The sequence below is a fragment of the Epinephelus fuscoguttatus genome, linkage group LG15 (assembly GCF_011397635.1).
Source record: "Epinephelus fuscoguttatus linkage group LG15, E.fuscoguttatus.final_Chr_v1".
Taxonomy (NCBI): domain Eukaryota; kingdom Metazoa; phylum Chordata; class Actinopteri; order Perciformes; family Serranidae; genus Epinephelus; species Epinephelus fuscoguttatus.
Window position 1 is genome coordinate 10,970,710 of NC_064766.1, and position 17,599 is coordinate 10,988,308.

Genomic DNA, 17,599 nt, shown 5'->3' on the forward strand with positions numbered 1-17,599 from the left:
TTAGCAAACATTAGAGTCACAAAGCAAACAAAACACTATGAGACAGATATTGATTGATGTGATGCTGCTTTTCCCCTCAGCCCACTGACAGAGATTACATGAGGATAAATAGCCTCCGTACCTGCTCAGGTTTTTTTCATTTATGTCTGATTAGACCTCACCTGAACGTGAACAGGCGGAACAGAAGAGTCAAGGAGATAAGGCTTTACACACTGCACAGCCCCAAGAAGAGGTCCGATCAGGCAAAGGAAGAAAAGACAATTTTGTGTGTGTGTGTGTGTGTGTGTTTGCAGTATTCACATCCTGTTTGAGTTAATTTAAGATTTTGTCCTCTAGGTAGCAAGGCAGAAATAAGGCCCCATTTACACCTGGCATTAACTTTAAACAATACTTAAAATTTGATTGCTGAAGGGCAGATGAATATGTCCTCTAGTGGACATTTGAGCCACAACAGAGACATGATGCAGAAGCATCCATTGGACATTTGATGGTTACAGTCATGTCCATTTGGGATCTTAACAACAGAACAATAGAAAGTTAAATATATTGACAAGTGGAATCTCCACAAAAGAGTAAAAAAGCAAGAGCACTTGCATGACATAAATATTTGCAGTTCATAAAGTTGGGAATCCCGCATCATTACTTTCCACCCCATATGACGTGAATATGGCGTTAACTCTGTGGCAGGCACTGTTTGCTTGTATCGGCTAGTGTGACTGACCAGGATATAACTATACTCAGTTTAACATTTAACAAAAGAATAGAATTGCTTACAGAGTTTGCAAATTGCTTGGAGCTTTGCAGTTTTTTTTGTTACAGTGATTAAATTACATGACCAAAATACCTTGTTGGATTTCGTTGATACAAATTTGAGAGTATTCTTAGGAGCCGGCCCAAATAATCACAAAACATGCCTCCTCTTTAAAGTTGCACTAAGGAACTTCACTCCAAGTGTAAACAATTTTTAATATGAATTATGAATTATAAGGGACTGTGTAGGAAATCATATTTCCTATCAATAAGTAAGATAGGCTTCTAAAAGCATAAACAGTTTAAGTTTTACACATTCACACAGTACAGTGCTTACAAAGATAGCCTTTATCAATCATCTTTTGCATGACATTCATGGTGTCTATACAAATACATGTGTTTAATAAGGACATGATACTCAGCATCATGTCAGTCAACATTAAATATGAAATCACTTGACAAACCAACACTAAGTGTTGTATATGGTCTTGTGTTTGTACTCTCAACCACTTACAGTCACATAGATGTCTTATGATACACTGGTTTGTTATATATTTGGTAACACTTTTCATAAAGGGAAACTTTGCCAATTTTAAACCAGCTCTGAGCCATAGCAGTGTGGGCAGTGTGTGCTTGTGAAAGGTGTTTGGTTTTCCCCCATGTCGTTAGGATCGGGAGATCCACCAGCAGAACCCTGCTACAGTATTTCACGAGGCGCACCATTAATCTGCACACTTGGTGACTGACACAGAGCTGGTTGAAAATTTCCCTTTAAGGCATACAGCTGTATTGGATTATTATGCTTGATTTTCTATCAGAACCTTTTGTATATCTCACAAATCAATATATTTTTATAAACCTTGACAGGGTCTTTTAAAATTTAGAGCTGAAACAAAACAGATGATCATACCAAAGAATACCAGAATTCAATACTTCTATCTGCAAGGCAAACTTTCAAGAAAAACAAATATGACAATTGCTTCCAAAAACTGAATATCTCAGACTAGATGAAGCCACATCTTATAAATGTGGCAGCGGCATGTGCCAGTGGCAGTGACTACTCATGTACTGATCCATTCCCCTTCACACAAGCTTCTATAATATTATCATTATAATGTTCGCCGATTCTTGGTTTTAACTTGCTTAATTAGTTTCTCTAAAGATTAAGTTTAATCACACTTTACTCCTAGTGCATCAATTATCATACCATAATCGTCTTTTTTTAATCACTAAAAATTGAATCACAAGTGGCATAGGACTGTTAATGTTTCCGTAGCGTTTTCTTTTGTGGGGCCATTTTACTAACAGTTCTTGCTTCCCTACGTGCAAATGTTCCAACAAAACAAGTACACCCCCAACACTATTTTGCAAGAGCACTGTGGCTGCAGCAATCGCTGGGTTTAGTGCTGCCCAAGACAACTGTGAATGGTTTAAAGAAACAGAGGCAATGCAGTGTTTTTTCCCTATTGCAGAAAGATAATCAGTGATTCCACACCTCTTCTCTAGCGCTGATATAACACTGTGGAGAAAGAACGGACTATGCAAAACTACTGAACTCTGCTTGCTGTAGTACAAGGTGAATTCTGCGTCATTTCATCTCAAATGTGGCATTCTACAAGGTTGAATCCTAGTCCCTCTCATGGAAACATCTGTGAGACAAATATTTTTTTCAAAAATGTCTGCTGTTATGTAGATGATACTCAGGTTTATCTATAAAACCAGGAGATTCCAGGACCCTAAACTGTGGAATAAATTTACCAAATCTGGCAAAAACATGTATGAATTCCTTATTTTGCTTCCCATAATATACTATCAAGAAGATTCTGGGTAACACCTAAGAATAAATCTAAAAGTGTATTTGGTCCAGACCTGTGTTAAGTAACATCTTTTAAGGCACAGTGGGGTCTGGCTCCTAGTTAAATATTTATTAGAGTGCAAGTTTGGTTTGAAGTGCTGTATAAATAAATATGTATCTCAATGAAAATAATTAAAAAGTAGCACAAACTCCATACTAATAAAATTATTCACTGTTACATACTTCATACTAATAAAATTAAATTTTGTACAAATTCAAATTATTATGGCACTTATTCAGGACAGTAAGCCATTTTAGTCTTTTGTCACCAAAGATTTTAACAGTAGGGAGTGCTGTTTCAAAGAAACAAAAGAAAAAAAAATCTGTATGCCTTAAGCAAAGTGTCACCAGGATTTTTTTGTCTTGTGGCAAGAATTAAATACAACATGTAGACAAACATGCACATGCACAGCACTTCTCGATAACAGCATATCATTACATGTACATTAAAAAGTATGCAGTTTGTTAGAACAGTTTAGGTTCTGAATCAGTACAAAACAACCCTGTTTACCAGTGTTTTTTACCAGTAGCCCAGACACCCAGGGCTCATGTGCTGACCTGGGTCAAAATGCCTTTGTGAATCATTCTTAACAGTGATTTTAACAAGCTTCAAGTATCAGATGGGTGGGTGTGGCCATTACAGACCACAAAATACATAACCAAAGTAACAAGTTGTCACCTTTTAATGCATAGTCGTGGAAAAAAATGTTGCTGTTGTTGAGCTGACCTGCACACAACATGATCTGAAAACCATTAATTTTTCAAACACAAGTAGCTTGATCAAACAAACTTCTTATATAGAAGTTTCTGGTGCTTAGTTGAGTGAAACCTCAATGGGTTGACCAAAGTAAAACTGATTTTAAAAGTATAAATTATCCACCAGAACATTTAACCCCAGCAAGTCCTTCAAAATAAGCAAAATATGTAGCTTGTCTGGAATGAGACATGTTGAGATTTTTCTGATTTGACACCACTGTTGACAAGACGACGGCATTTGTCAGTGCCTTCCGAAACTCAGTTTTTCAAAATTACAATCCTTTTCTCATCTGACACAGCCAAAGATAAGGTTTTGTCAGATTTAGGCACAAAAACTACTTGGCAAAGATGTCTGAGTAACCGTGGTCATCATTTAAAAGAAACTAACATTAACTCATGGTAATAAACGCAAAGTAAACACTGGTCTCCCACATTTATATCCAGTGGTTTGTTGTTAGTGACGTCACACTGTTAGTCCTTTGGACCATCCTCCAGATGGACAAGAGCCATTGTTCCCTACGACCACTAGAGAGCTTTGTCTCTTGAAATAAACATGCTGACCGGGGGCATTTGTTGAATAAATAACGTTGTCAATGTAAGGAGGACAGAGCTCTCGTAGCATGGGCATGAATATCAGCCAGCGGGTCTTTCCCCACTGCAACATATGTGTCCTCATGTTTCAACAACAAAATGTAGCGTCTCCGATTCTAAAAAATATTAATATTGAATAAAGAGTCAAGTCCTTTCAAGTCATCTTTCTTGAGTCAAAGTCAAGTCTCAAGTCATGAATACCAAATCAAAGTCAAGTCTTTCATCAGTGTTGGTAAACAAGTCTCAAGTTCTCAAATTTGCGTCAGACTCAAGTCAAGTCATGTGACTCAAGTCCCCCACCCCCACTGTGCTCACACACACTTGCAACATTAATACACAACTATTTCACCGTGTGCCTGGTTGCCAAGGTGCTAGAAGGCTAGCTGCTCCAAACTCCTGACAGATTCCTGTCATAGAGCGAATCAAATCTTACAGTTTGGGTGCCTATGTGTCTCATCTGAGGTCCAGCACATTACAGCATTTAAAGAGAGAGCATAATTAGCGAATGAGCACCAGCTGTACCAATTTGTGAACAAGCACCAGCTGTGCCAATCAACGCACCTGGCATTGCTCTCGTGAACCATCCCCACAACTCATTATCCTGCAGCTGAATGCAAACCATCCTCACCTCCACACCATTCTCGGAACCCATTGGCTGTATTTGGCATTTGACTTCCGGCATACGGCGATACAGCCTCTGGGGGCAGACCCCCGATCTTTTGGCATTCCGGTTTGATTTGGGCGGAGGAGGCGAATTTCCGTTTCCAACTTCCGTTTATATATAAGTAAATATGCTGAACCATTGCGATGGATTCAGAGTTTGCAGTGACGCCAATTATGTTCTGCCTCGTTAGTTCACTGCATGGGACCGTTTAACCTGGCAACAACTGCGGCCAGCTCAAACGTGATTGGTCAATATCACGCGGACTACAAACAGCCTACAACCGGAAACCAGGGCTCTTCCGCTCTTCTTCTGGAGGCAAGATCTCCGGGGTTTGCCAACAGACTCTACATTCTCTGATGAGTATTGCAGATGTTGCAACAACTTATACTTATGGTGCATTTTGAATGCTTGCAGAGATTTGTAAAGCTAAAACCAAAATGTGCAGGTCCCACCCATGTGGTACTTCCCCTTAACTGTGTTGAAATCATTTTGTAAAACTATTCGACCCAGGTCAACCTGGAGACTGTGGTATTTTTTATTCACAGCACTGTGGTCTCTGACTGCAGAATAGACTGGGTTCGGGAGTTGCGGTGAAACTGCATCATGTGCTCTGAGCCGTTCCTTGACGCGAAGTTGCTGTTGAAGTGGTGATCTCTGCTCAGACGGCAATTCAGACACATACTCCGCCACTTTCTCTTGAGCTCGCCTTGAACCTGCAAAAATAGATAAAAACAAACAAACATGTTTTTAACTGGATTAGTTTAAATGTTACAGATACTAGAGTGAATCAAACTTTTGCAAGTGGTGGGGCATGCAAAGCTTTCCAAAACACTGAACTGCTCCTTTAGCCACAAACATGCTAAAAATGGCTCATCGTTTCGAATAACATATAGGGGCTGTATGCTATATGGGACCAAATAAGCAGTAGTCATACCTGATGCTCATTTTTGTACCCATCTGACAACATCTGTTGAGTGCTGCCATTATTGGGCCGACATTATGTTGTCTGATCACAGTGCAACATCACAACATTAACCCACTTCCTAATAGTTTAGCAATTGGTCTTTAAAGGACTTAATATCCTTTTCCTGATAAAAACACTGGGTCACGCATTTCACAATTCTGGTTTGTTTGCAGTAAATATAAGAAGTAGCTAGCATGGACAATTTATTTAACAAGCCTGTACAGATGAAGGGAAGAGCACCCATCTGAGAAGCTCAAACTCTAAATAAGTTTAGACAGAACACAAAGCAAATTTCATCTTGCATTATTTGCACAGATTTGAGCATTGGACTGTGTGTTCCCAAACTGCAAATGTATCAGTAGTGCAGACAGCTTTGTAACATGTGTGCGTATTGTGGGGGTGTGTTTTCTTTGTGGGACAGCTCAGCCACAGTCTGATCTCAGACCTCACCAGGAGGTTTAAAACAAGGTCAATAAAGCCTCAGGTTCATATGTATGCTTTTTTTTCACTCAAGTTAAAACATTTTAACATGTTAAAACACAAAGCATCTTTGCACCCACTTGTTTGTAACCATTCAGTATGTATGCCATCATGCCATGTCTAAAATTGCTTTGTGCTGTTAAGTCATAGTACCATAAAAGTACAGCTGACTTCTGGGAAGTACAAAAACACACAAACACTGTGCAACAGAAATAATTATCACATTAATTCAGTCATTTTTATGTTTCACCTGCTTTAGCTTGATTGTTTTTCCTGATAATATTATTATCACATTGTTTAAAGCTACAGGTAATTGTCACTATGTCCTGAGAGTAGTACATCAGACAGATAATCTGTTAAAAATCATCTTCCTTTGACTCCTCCTAGTGCTCCTAATGACATTTGCAAGAATCAACCGCGCCTGAACGAAAACAACCAATCAGAGCCCGGAGGAGTCTCTAACGCAGTGTTGATCACTGCTCATGCACAGGCCACTCATCCTTATACAATGGTTTGTAAGATGTCTACCGAATTAGTGACCCACGAATGACATTAAGTACTTAATGAGAAGTTACATACTTACATACTCAACCTATATGTTAGGTTAAGAAAAATAAACATGGTGATGATGTACCTTAAAATAACTCAAAGTTCACTTGGTTTCAAATGGTTCTGAGAGTAAAGTCAGTGTTCGACATAAGCAATGGCCCGATGGCCCCGGGCCAATCAAAAAGTATGTCAGGCAAGTTGACTGACCAGTCACAGGCCCGCTCGGGCCAGTGACGCTGTAAGTTTTTTGTTTGTTTGTTTTTTTAACCGTGCCACGCGCCACAGGTCAGAGCTCAGTGAGACGTTCTATGCTCAGTGTGCCTGAGATGGGCTTTTTGGCCAAAGCTGCCCTCACCTTTGCCCGTGCAGTGAAACACCGGAGGAGGGGGAAACAGGCCGTTGCACTTGTGCGTCTCTGCCAACACAGACACCGCACACCGCTGCCAGGTATATTTCTCTCCGAAGTGCGTTCGCTGACCAACAAACTGGATGAACTTCAGCTACTGATGGTGAAAAACGGAGGCTTTCCTACATCAGCAGTTTTGTGCTTCACGGAGACGTGGCTGTGTGGATTGATACCGGACTCTGTGCTGCAGCTGGCAGGCTTCCAACTCTTCAGAGCGGATCATAACAAGGAACTCTCCGGCAAAACTAAAGGTGGAGATATCTGTTTTTATACTTATAGTGGCTGGTATAAATGATGTGACAGTGATCCAGCAGCACTGCTCTCCTGATCTGGAATCTTTTTTCATCAACTGCAAATCTTTTTACTCCCCCCGTGAGTTTGCTTCATTCATTCTGGTCAGTGTTTACATCCCACTGCAGGCCAATGTGCAGGAGGTAGGCTACAGCGCACGCTCACCGACCAGATACTGTGTGGAGCGGACTTACCCAGACTCCTTAGTTATTGTTCTTGGCGACTTTAACAAAGGTAACCTCACACATGAACTCCCCAAATACAAACAGTTTATGAAATGTCCGACCAGAGAGAAGAATATCCTGGATCACTGTTACACAACTGTTAACAACGCCTATCACGCTGTTCCCCACGCTGCACTGGGCCGCTCTGACAAGTGGAGCAGTGATGCTGTGGAGGATCTCCAGGCGTGTTTGGACACTACTGACTGGGGTGTTTTCAGGTCCACCACCAACAGTCTGGATGACTACACAGAAACTGTGACATCATACATTAGCTTCTGTGAGGACTATACCATCACGCACTACGGTGAGTTGTAATGGAGTCTCTCTCTCTCTCTCTCTCTCTCTGTCTCTCTGTCTCTCTGTCTGTCTGTCTCTCTCTCTCTCTCTCTCTCTCTCTCTCTCTCTCTCTCTCTCTCAGGCCAGTAAGAATATACAAGGGGCCAGTGAAACTCTGAACTACTAGCCTGGGGGGCCAGTGGGGAAAAAATGTTATGTTGAACACTGGTAAAGTCCTGTGTTATTTAACCCATCCACCACCTCACCTCTGCCCTTAGTCAACACATTCTTACTCTGATCTCGTCACATATCGACATTTGTCCATGGACTTTCCACATCGAGATATGTGCAAGGTACCCTGGGGGCAAAATACACTTCCATTTCCACAGGAAATATACAGTTTGCATCGGTATCTTTCAAAATAAATGTACTACATCCGTACAACACCACTATTTGATGTCTTTTTCCTGTGACAACAACCGCACGTGGTTAGGTTTTGCCAACACACGCCCATAGTTGGGTTTAGGCAACAAAAGCATGTGGTTGGATTCAGGTAAAAGAACACCTTCCAGGTGAAAGCCAGTGGTTGCTGGACCCATATACCATCCCCCCAACCTGCCCTACTCAGACTTCTGCTGCCCCAACTTTCGTTGTCGTCCCGCCACCTTTCCCCTGACGCTTCCAGGCACTGTTAAACTATAATGGCGACAGAACATGTATCATGTCGGTGTGAAAGGACGGCTTTTTTCATCTGTGTCTGACACTGGAATTCAGGGACTCATTTTGATGACTTTGGAGTGAGACTGGGTTGCCTTAGATGGACTTTAGGTCTTTATACTACTTCCTTCTGTAGTCCCATTAGCACATTAGGTACGTGATCACAGCCTCCCCAGTTATGTGGGTTATACACAAGTTTCTGGCTCATGATTATGTGGGTTATATATGAATTGTGATACATTACTTTTTGCAGGTATATATATGATCAGTGAGTGAGAGCATGCTTCTCCTGGCTCTGATTAGTTGTTTTTGTTCAGGGTAGGTGGATTGTTGCAAAAGCCATTAGGAGCACGAGGAGGAGCCAGAGAAACATGATCTTTTAACAGAATATCTCTCTTATGTACTAAGACTGACAGTACTACTGTGAGGGTGACAGTTTCAGCAAATTTGACTTTCATTAAAGATACCTACTGTAGCTTTAATGTATTTATTTGTATTAATGATGTGGTGCCTTCTTGTTTGATCTGTTTTAGTCAGTGAATTAGATGAAATCTTTCTCTGATTTTTATCAGTTTCATCAACTTGACTTGAGATGACTGGAACGCAAAGTCCCCTGGTCAGATTTCACTTGAAATTTTTTTTCTTACTCTTTTAGATGCTGGTGTTTGCAAGAAAGGTGAAGCTGCAGAATTATGGCAAGCAGTCATATTTAAACAAATACCACTCTGCTTTCTTCAGCATTTGGTGTTTGAATAACATAATTCAAAATATTTTAATGGGAAAAAAATCTAATAATGGAATTTGGACACACTCACAAATTTTTAGCTCAAACCAAAGAAAAATATAATTTTCTGCTTATCAAATGTTTCCACTTCTTCCACCAAGACCACGCTGAAATTGAACGTTGTGGTTTTAAATAAGCATGTTATCAGCTAAGTGCAGACACATTTATGGGAATATTTCTAAAGCTTTATAATGTTTTGCTTCTCTAACATCCAATGCTAAAAAAGGATGCAAATAGATGTTGACTGGAGTGCCACACTAAATTGAGTGTTTACCTCTTATTAATATATCTAAACACTACACTGTACTATGTCATTTCATATAATGAAAGCTTACCTCACTGTTTAGGAAGCAGTACAGAATGGCCACCACCAGACCCTGAAGAAAACATCACGGTGATGTTAAAAAAGACAAACATCAGAATTGACTCAACATTTAAGTCCGACAAGCACTTCAATTCTTCAGAATTATTAATGAAAATAACATGTAGTAATAGAAGTGGGGGGACTGATAATAAAGCACCTGAAAGGATCCGAGGGCCAGGTCAAAGAATATTTTATAATCCTCTGCGATGGATTCACTGAGAGAAACGAAGACCACATAGTGGATGCCAAACAGAGGGATCAGCAGCAGAGTGGATTTGGCCAACCTCCTAAAGGGAAAAATCCAGCAGTGAACAGGTATTTGTTGCACCATTCAACTGTAACAGATAGAGTGTTTGTGTTTGAGAGCAAACTATAGAGTCAATTTACCGTAGGGCATCAGTTTGCCCCAAGAAAATATAAGGTGTGTATCATGTGGATAGTGTAGGTTTAATGGTCCGTGTCCCTGAGACAAAAAGGTTCTTTTAAAACTCAAGGTCCACTTACTAACTTTATTAAGCCTTTATCAGTGGATGCATTTTGCTAATAGTTGTCTAAAATGATGGTGAAAGCTCAGAAAAAGGCCTTGTGTTAAGAGTTAAGGTTAAAAAATTATGAAAAGTTTAATGGCAATGTGTCTTTGAAGAGCAAATTAGACTCGCTGATAAAAAATGTAGATTTTCTCTTGTGAGAAACACCAATTAAGAGCTCTTTTTGGGGATTCATTGATCATTTTTTCTTTTGGACATGTTCAAAGGTAAGCGCAACCAACCACAAATATACTTAGACACATATTTTTAATATAACATTCTGACAATAAAATAGCAAATAAAACACAACTGCCATCAGACCCTTATATAAAATATTCCTGCTGGGTTTGTATTTTTCTTTACATTTTTCCAATAGCTTTAACACAACACTAAAGGTTGCTGCTGTTATATGATCATTTTTAATTGTTCCACAATTCAGTACTCTGCATGTCTGGGATTTTTCATATATCAGTGGATTTCCTGTTCACTACAATGACTGTAAACACTTGTCAGTATCACAGAAAATGTTCCATATGAGAACCTCTCACACTGAGATGTATAGATTATCCAGTCATGACCATTAATCACTTAATGTTTTGGCCACCACGAATGCAATTCAATTATCCTCCACTGTACTGTGATGCAGAGGTCCAAAATTCTAGACACAGAGTCCAATCCAAAATGTACCTGTGGAAAACCTCTGAAACGTGGATAAACTTTAAAAAAGGAGACCTGATCCAACAGGGCCCTGAGGACACTCACACCTGATCCGAAATACACTCGAGAATAATTAGACCAGGCCTGAAATGCAGTCAGGTCGAACAGCCTTGGATGAAAAGACCAGCAATACATGTCAATTTTCCCACACTTCACAGTTCACACTCTGCATCTGACTCAAAAAAACATGTCTCTCCAGTGATGATTATGATGCATCTCATGATCAGAGCTCATAGAAAGTTCCCCTTGTCTATGTAATACATTGATTCACACACCCAAGACTCCTTAGAAAAGAAGAATCACACTATCTGATTAGACAGAAATTTGGACCCTATCTTGATTACTAGGCCCATAGGAAAATCTCAGCAGTGGATAGCTCAAAATGTGGTCAAACAAAACTGAAACTATCTGCATTGCTTTGGGAAAATGGGAACTGTACACATTTGGATAATAAAACTACTCATTCAGTATTGTAATTCCAATTAAAGACCCAAATAAGATGGTAAAATCCTCTCTCTCTCTCTCTCTCTCTCTCTGTCTCTCTCTCTCTCTGTCTCTCTCTGTCTCTCTCTCTGTCAGTATCACTCTCCAGGCTGTTGACTCTGCTCAGCCATACACTAAACTAAACCGCGCTGACATCATATCCTCACCTACACTAACAGGGGATTCTGCAGCGGCTTATCCAGGCTTTTCATCACCTCTCGCCTCTGAATCTCAGATTCCTGTGGCCACAGGACACGAGAATACCTGACAGCTCAGCACAGCTAAAGATTTCTCTGCAGGGTAAAATTGCCTGAAGATTAAACACACCGCCTCTGACTGGGATTCAGACACTGAATCGTGCAAGAACGTGCCGCTCCAAAGAGGCATAGAGGTTTCACCCCCACCTCTCTCCATTTCATAAAGGCTGCATCATGAATTGCCCTCATGTTGAATGAGAGTTAGCGTTACTCTTATCTCTCCAAAGAGCAAACACAGAGGGGATAAAAATGTTCTGGGTGTCTCAGATTATCTGGTTTTTTTTTTATATTTTGAGACATTTAGCTGACTCTTTCATGAACAGTAACTTACACTGACACATGAGCAAGGTTAGCGTTTCCTTAAATGGTGACACAACCTTTTATTAACAGTTGAAGCTGTAGTTTGTAGCACACATCCAAGTGGGTAGAAATGGGATTTAGATCTCTGTGTAGCTGCTGTTCATGCTCTTTAAAGAGTGTTAAAGTCCATGCCCCATGTGAGATACCTGTATTGTGATTGGTCGTTGCCGCCCACATCGGGACACCTCAGCTTCTGAACCAAGATCCGAATGATGCTGATGAACAGGATAAAGTTCACCTTTGAGACAGGGAGGAAATAACAGAAATATCAGAGCAAACAAAGAGAGTCAGAGAAACCCACAAGGGGTGATTATGCTTTGCAGTGCTGGACAGTTTTCCACCCACAGGAAGCAATGAATGAAAAGTTTAGACAGAAACACAAAGAGGAAACTCAAAAATAGCAAGTGAGAGTTTCATCCGGGGAAAAGTGGATTGAATGACCTTAAATGTTTTTCTCTGGCGCATCTTTGGTTCCTTTTAAAGCATTACAAATGGAAATAGTGACGTTGTGAAATCACCTGATATGATTTGGGGGGCATTTGCTTGTGGATTTGTTTTTAACAGTGCTTTTATGCTGCTATATGGAGCTGCTATTTGTCTGTTTGCTAGAAGGAAATTTGTCTAATCATATCTTAGTAATTGGCATTAATGAAGGTCCAGTGTGTAGGATTTAACAGTATCTAGTGGTAAGGTTGTGAAGATTCTGTTTTAGTTTCGGTTTTACGGTGGATTCATGTGTGTTCTCCCTTTCTGTTTTTAACAAAGGTGGCAGAACTGAAACTTCTCCCATGTGCCAAGTGTGTAGGAGAGCAATGGTGGCCATGAAATGCATATGGCCCCATCTAGAGCCAGCGTTTGGTTTGTCGATTATGGGCTTCTGTAGAAACAACCTGGTGGACTCTGTGGGAGAGGACCTGCTCTGTATGTAGATACAAACTGCTCATTCTGGGGGCAAAGCACAGCGATTCTTATTTTCAGGTGATAATAAACTAATGCAAATATAGTCATGAATGTTATATACCAGGGGTGTAACGGTACACAAAAATCTCGGTTCAGTACGTACCTCGGTACACAAGTCACGGTTCGTTTTTTTCGGTACAGTAATGAAAAAAATAGACAACTATTAAATATCTTTTACTTATTGGTAACCTTATTAAAACATACCACCACAGCAGTTAACTCTTTTTACACAATTTTTGAATGAAACAAATATATATATAATCCTGCTTTTTAACATTGTTGGAATGAAAATAGAAATATAAAAGTGAAAAATAAAATCCTGCTGTTTTTTTAACACATTTTTTGAATGAAATATATAAACATAAATTTCTGCTTTAACAGTTTTACTCAATTAAAATAAAAAGTGTAGTGCAGCTGGTCAGCTTTAAAGCCTGCTCAGATTCAGTTTTACTAGGAACTTACTTAGCTTTCCCCCTTTGTTCAAGTGCAGTAAACAAAACATGCTTATATCTAAAGTGCAGCTTAAACAATTTTACTCAACTCCAGTGGCAGTGATTATTTCTTTAGCGCGATGGTCAGGGAAACGCGTTTTCTTTTTAAACGATGATGATATCGTAGTTTGCACCAGATTGCTTTTTCTAGTCGTGCTGGTTAACGTTCAAACTCGGGTGGTGTCGCTTTAGATGCGTTAGCATGTTAGACGTGTTTCCAAGTACACACCCGACCACTGTTTTGCAGTGTCAGCACACTGCTTTTGTCTTGTCCACTTGTTTATTTCCATCTTCATATTTTACCCTGAAACCAAAGTGTTCCCAAACGGACGACTTAAGGTTTGTGGGTGGGTCTTCAGGTTCGTCAGGCTCACTTGCCATGTTGTCAAAATGCGAGAATGCGCTGCACAAAGTGAAAGCGGAGATTTACGGGACTCGGTCCATCACTCAATTATTTCTGTTGGGGAACTAGATATTTTAAATGGTTCGGCTCGTAAAAACAGACTTAAAATAAAACAAAATAAAATACAATAATATCCTGCGCCCAATAATTCGGTACAGGGTCATGCCGAACCGGAAGTTGCGTACCGAACGGTTTGACACAAATACATGTACCGTTACGGCCCTATTATATACCATTTCTGCCGATAGATGCCCCTTAATCCCGCACACTGGACCTGGCAAACCTTTATTTTCTTCACATGCCAAAGCTAAAATGGAACAATAGGTGTACTACAGTGTTACTTGGACAAGTCAACAAAATTGAACTGAACAGCATCTGTTTTTGTTCAACCGTTTATTGTACAAGACTAACAAACTCTACCCAGCAATACAAGAAATGGCTCCTTTACTTCTGTCTTCTACATGAACCATCAGTTTCACTTCAATGTTTGTCAGCTACAATGAGAAGCCTGCTTTTGCTTCCTTCTGTCTGAAATCAAGGACGAATTTTAACAAAAGTTGGCACGAATTTCAAGTGGCAAATCTGCCACCGCATATATTGTTATAAATGGCATATGTGCAGTTCTATATTGGAAAGTTTAACAGTAACACAGGGGGGAGGGAGTTACCACCTGTATCCTTTATATCATCATGCATTTTCCATTTGGAGATGCTTTTAGTATCAACAAGCATTATGTGAAACACCTGTACATAAACAGGAGGTAATGAACCTCAACTTACCATAATGGAGAATCCAATTGGTCCGTTGATTACCCAGTTGGGTATAGGATTGTCATTCCTCTCCCAGCATCTGAGGACATCATAAATAACCATATTGCTATATTATATCATATACATAATATATCCGTGAAACACAACAGTAAGAGAAGAGAGTGGATGGATACAGGCAGAGGGAGAGCCAGGTTTCTACCTACTCGACGCATTTTCGTCAAACCTGAAAGATTGGTGGGAAGAAAAGTTTGCAAGGTTTAGTCTGGCTTAGTTTTTTCAGGATTTTTTTTTTAAAGTCAGTCACATCTATAAGTAAGTTTTAGGGCTGTCAATCTTCCCCCAAATTCAGATTCTAATTTTTAATGTTTTTTATGTTAAAAATTAGAATAACATTCAAATTTTTCCTTGGTATAGGATATAGCCTAGGCCTACCACTGCATTTTTATATTTTTTGTGTTATAATGACGTTATTTTAATATTTTGCATCACATGCAAAAGTGAGCGTCTCCAGCTTATCAGCGCAGCGGTGTCGGTACCGACGTGTTGCTCCTCCTCACTTTAAGTCGCTGTCATTAACCTGCAAAGGCGGCAGTGCAGCAACATTGTAGGAATTTATGAAAGCCCTTGTGAACATTTCAATAGTTACACAGTAAAACAATATTTATTTGCAATTACTCTATTGAACGACCCCGAAGCATGAGCAAACGGGCTATGTCACTTCAGATCAAAGAGATGCGCCCTGTCACTGTCAGTGCAGGGCTGACAGGGCACTCTCCGCTGAGAAGAGAGAAAGGAGAGGAGAGGAGGTGGATTGTAGGTCTGTTTGTAAATGGGGCTTCTCTGACAGTCATGTATTTCCCCAAAAAACATCTCTTAATGCACGGTAGAGTGCCGTTTTTTTTTGTTTTTGTTTTTTCAAAATCGCCTTGATATCCAGCAAATCGCCTGGCAACCCTCCAATTGCCAATATATTATTTGATTGCTGATCGTCCCAGGCCTATTTGCGTCATACCGGAAGTCAAATAGTCGAACCTTAGTTTCCAACTTCGAATATGCTTATTTTTACAATAATTCAAATTGTTTTCGAATAGCGAAGTTTGTTCTGACAGCCCTAGTAAGTTTCATGTCCTTAAGGGCAAGTCGAAGTCACACATCCATCCTTCCATCCATATTTTTTCCCACTTATCCAGGTTTGGGCTGCAGTAGTTCAAGGCTAAGCAAGTTAGCCCAGTCCATTTCCTCAGTCATATCCTCCAGCTCTTCCCTGAGGGTCCAAAGATATTACCACATCAGGTCAGGAGTATCTAATCCCTCCTGCATGTTCTGCTTCTGCCCCTGGTTCTCCTCCCAGTTGGATATGCCAGGAAAACGGGAGGCATCATTATCGGTGAGCTGAACCATTTTAATTGCCTTCTTTAGACATGAAGGAGTAGCGTTTCCACTCTGAGCGTATTGTTGCTGTCTGAACTCCTTAGGAGATCTCTGAGGATGAACCCACAAGGCACCCTGTTAGGAAAAGTTATTTCAGCCGTTTGCATCTGCTATCTCATTCCCACTGTACTTAACCAAAGCTCATGACCATGGGTGAAGGTTGGGAAGTGATCGACTGGTTAATTGAGAGCTGGGTCTTTAGGCTCTAACACATTCTAACTCCAAACTCTTAAAATACCGACACTTGGTCGGTGGCCCATGATGTCAAAATATGACAGGGAAAGTTTTCACAGGAAATGTACAGTTTCTGCTCATTAAATGTATACAGTGTTTTTTTAAAATTAACTTAGAATGTGGTGAACGTGATTTGGCATGGCATTTGCAATGATGCAGTTGCTGTGCCGGACTGTCGTGGGGAAGGGAGAGCTAAGCCAGAGGGTAAAACTTTTGATTTACTCATCCATCAACATCCCAACCTTCACCTATGTGTAATGAACAAAAGAGTGAGGTCATGGATACAAGTGGCCAAAATGAGATCCCTCCGAAGGGTGTCTGGGCTCAACCTTAGAGACAGGGTAAGGAGGACCTCTCATTAGAGGTGTTTCCAGCATGTCCAACTGGTGGGAGGCCCCGGGGCAGACCCAGAACAAGCTGGAGGGATTATATATCTCGTCTGGCCTGGGAACTCCTCTGGATCCCCATGGAGGAGCGTTGCTGAGGAGAGGGGCGTCTGGAATGTTTTGCTCAGCCTACTGCCCCTGCGACCTGGCTTCAGATAAGTGGTTGAAAATGGATGGATGGATGGATGGATGGATGGATAGTTGTCTGAAGTGTCAACAAATGCCGCCGCCTGGGCAACTGACGAAGCCTCGGTATTTGAAGAGTTGGGAGTGGCTCTGCTTCCTTTTGACATTCCAGTACAGCGTCCACATTATTTATTGTCATTTCTCAAAAATAAAAAGAATATCCCGATCCCAAATGGAAAATCGAATACCTACCCAACAAGCAATCCAAATAGTGAAATATTTGGGTACAGCCCTACTAACGATCAATACTTTTTGGCTACAAAAAGTCCGATGTCTGTCCAATGTTGTGATATGGCCAAATGGCCATAACTGAAATGCTTTCAAATTTCACATCAAGTCTCAGGTCAATCAAGTCTGAAAGCAGTCAAGTCAAAGTCAATTCCCAAGACGTAATTTTTGTGACATTCAAAAACCTTAAGGTCTACATGAACCTTTTAACTGCATCTCACAGCCTTTATCAAGTGGTGGAAAGCTGCGGAGCAAACTATTGAGCTTATTTTGTCAAGAAATTATTCCTAAGGTTAAGAATGAACTTCCAAGCTCAAGCCTCATTGTCATTCTTCACAAAGTCCCCTCACACTATGGAGCTATATCATTGCTGTCCTTTGTTATCACACTGCTGCTCTATAATTGTTGTTGCAGAGTTTCTTCACAAAGTCTTTTTAAGAATACGCCCACTCAGTGTGACTTGCTCAATGATGGGCTGCAGTGTCAGCTGCAATA

General features: G+C 40.4%; 1 protein-coding gene across 1 annotated transcript in view; it reads right to left on the bottom strand.

Moving 5' to 3' along the window:
• Nucleotides 1-898: 898 nt before the first annotated feature.
• Nucleotides 899-17,599, bottom strand: part of vipr2 (vasoactive intestinal peptide receptor 2) — a 97,215-nt gene continuing 80,514 nt past the window's right edge. The window contains exons 9-13 of the mRNA XM_049598244.1: nt 14,649-14,718; nt 12,162-12,253; nt 9,829-9,958; nt 9,643-9,684; nt 899-5,329 (exon numbers count right to left, since the gene is read on the bottom strand). Coding sequence (XP_049454201.1) covers nt 5,156-5,329; nt 9,643-9,684; nt 9,829-9,958; nt 12,162-12,253; nt 14,649-14,718 — 508 coding nt within the window. The 3' untranslated portion in view covers nt 899-5,155. The remainder of the gene's footprint in view (nt 5,330-9,642; nt 9,685-9,828; nt 9,959-12,161; nt 12,254-14,648; nt 14,719-17,599) is intronic.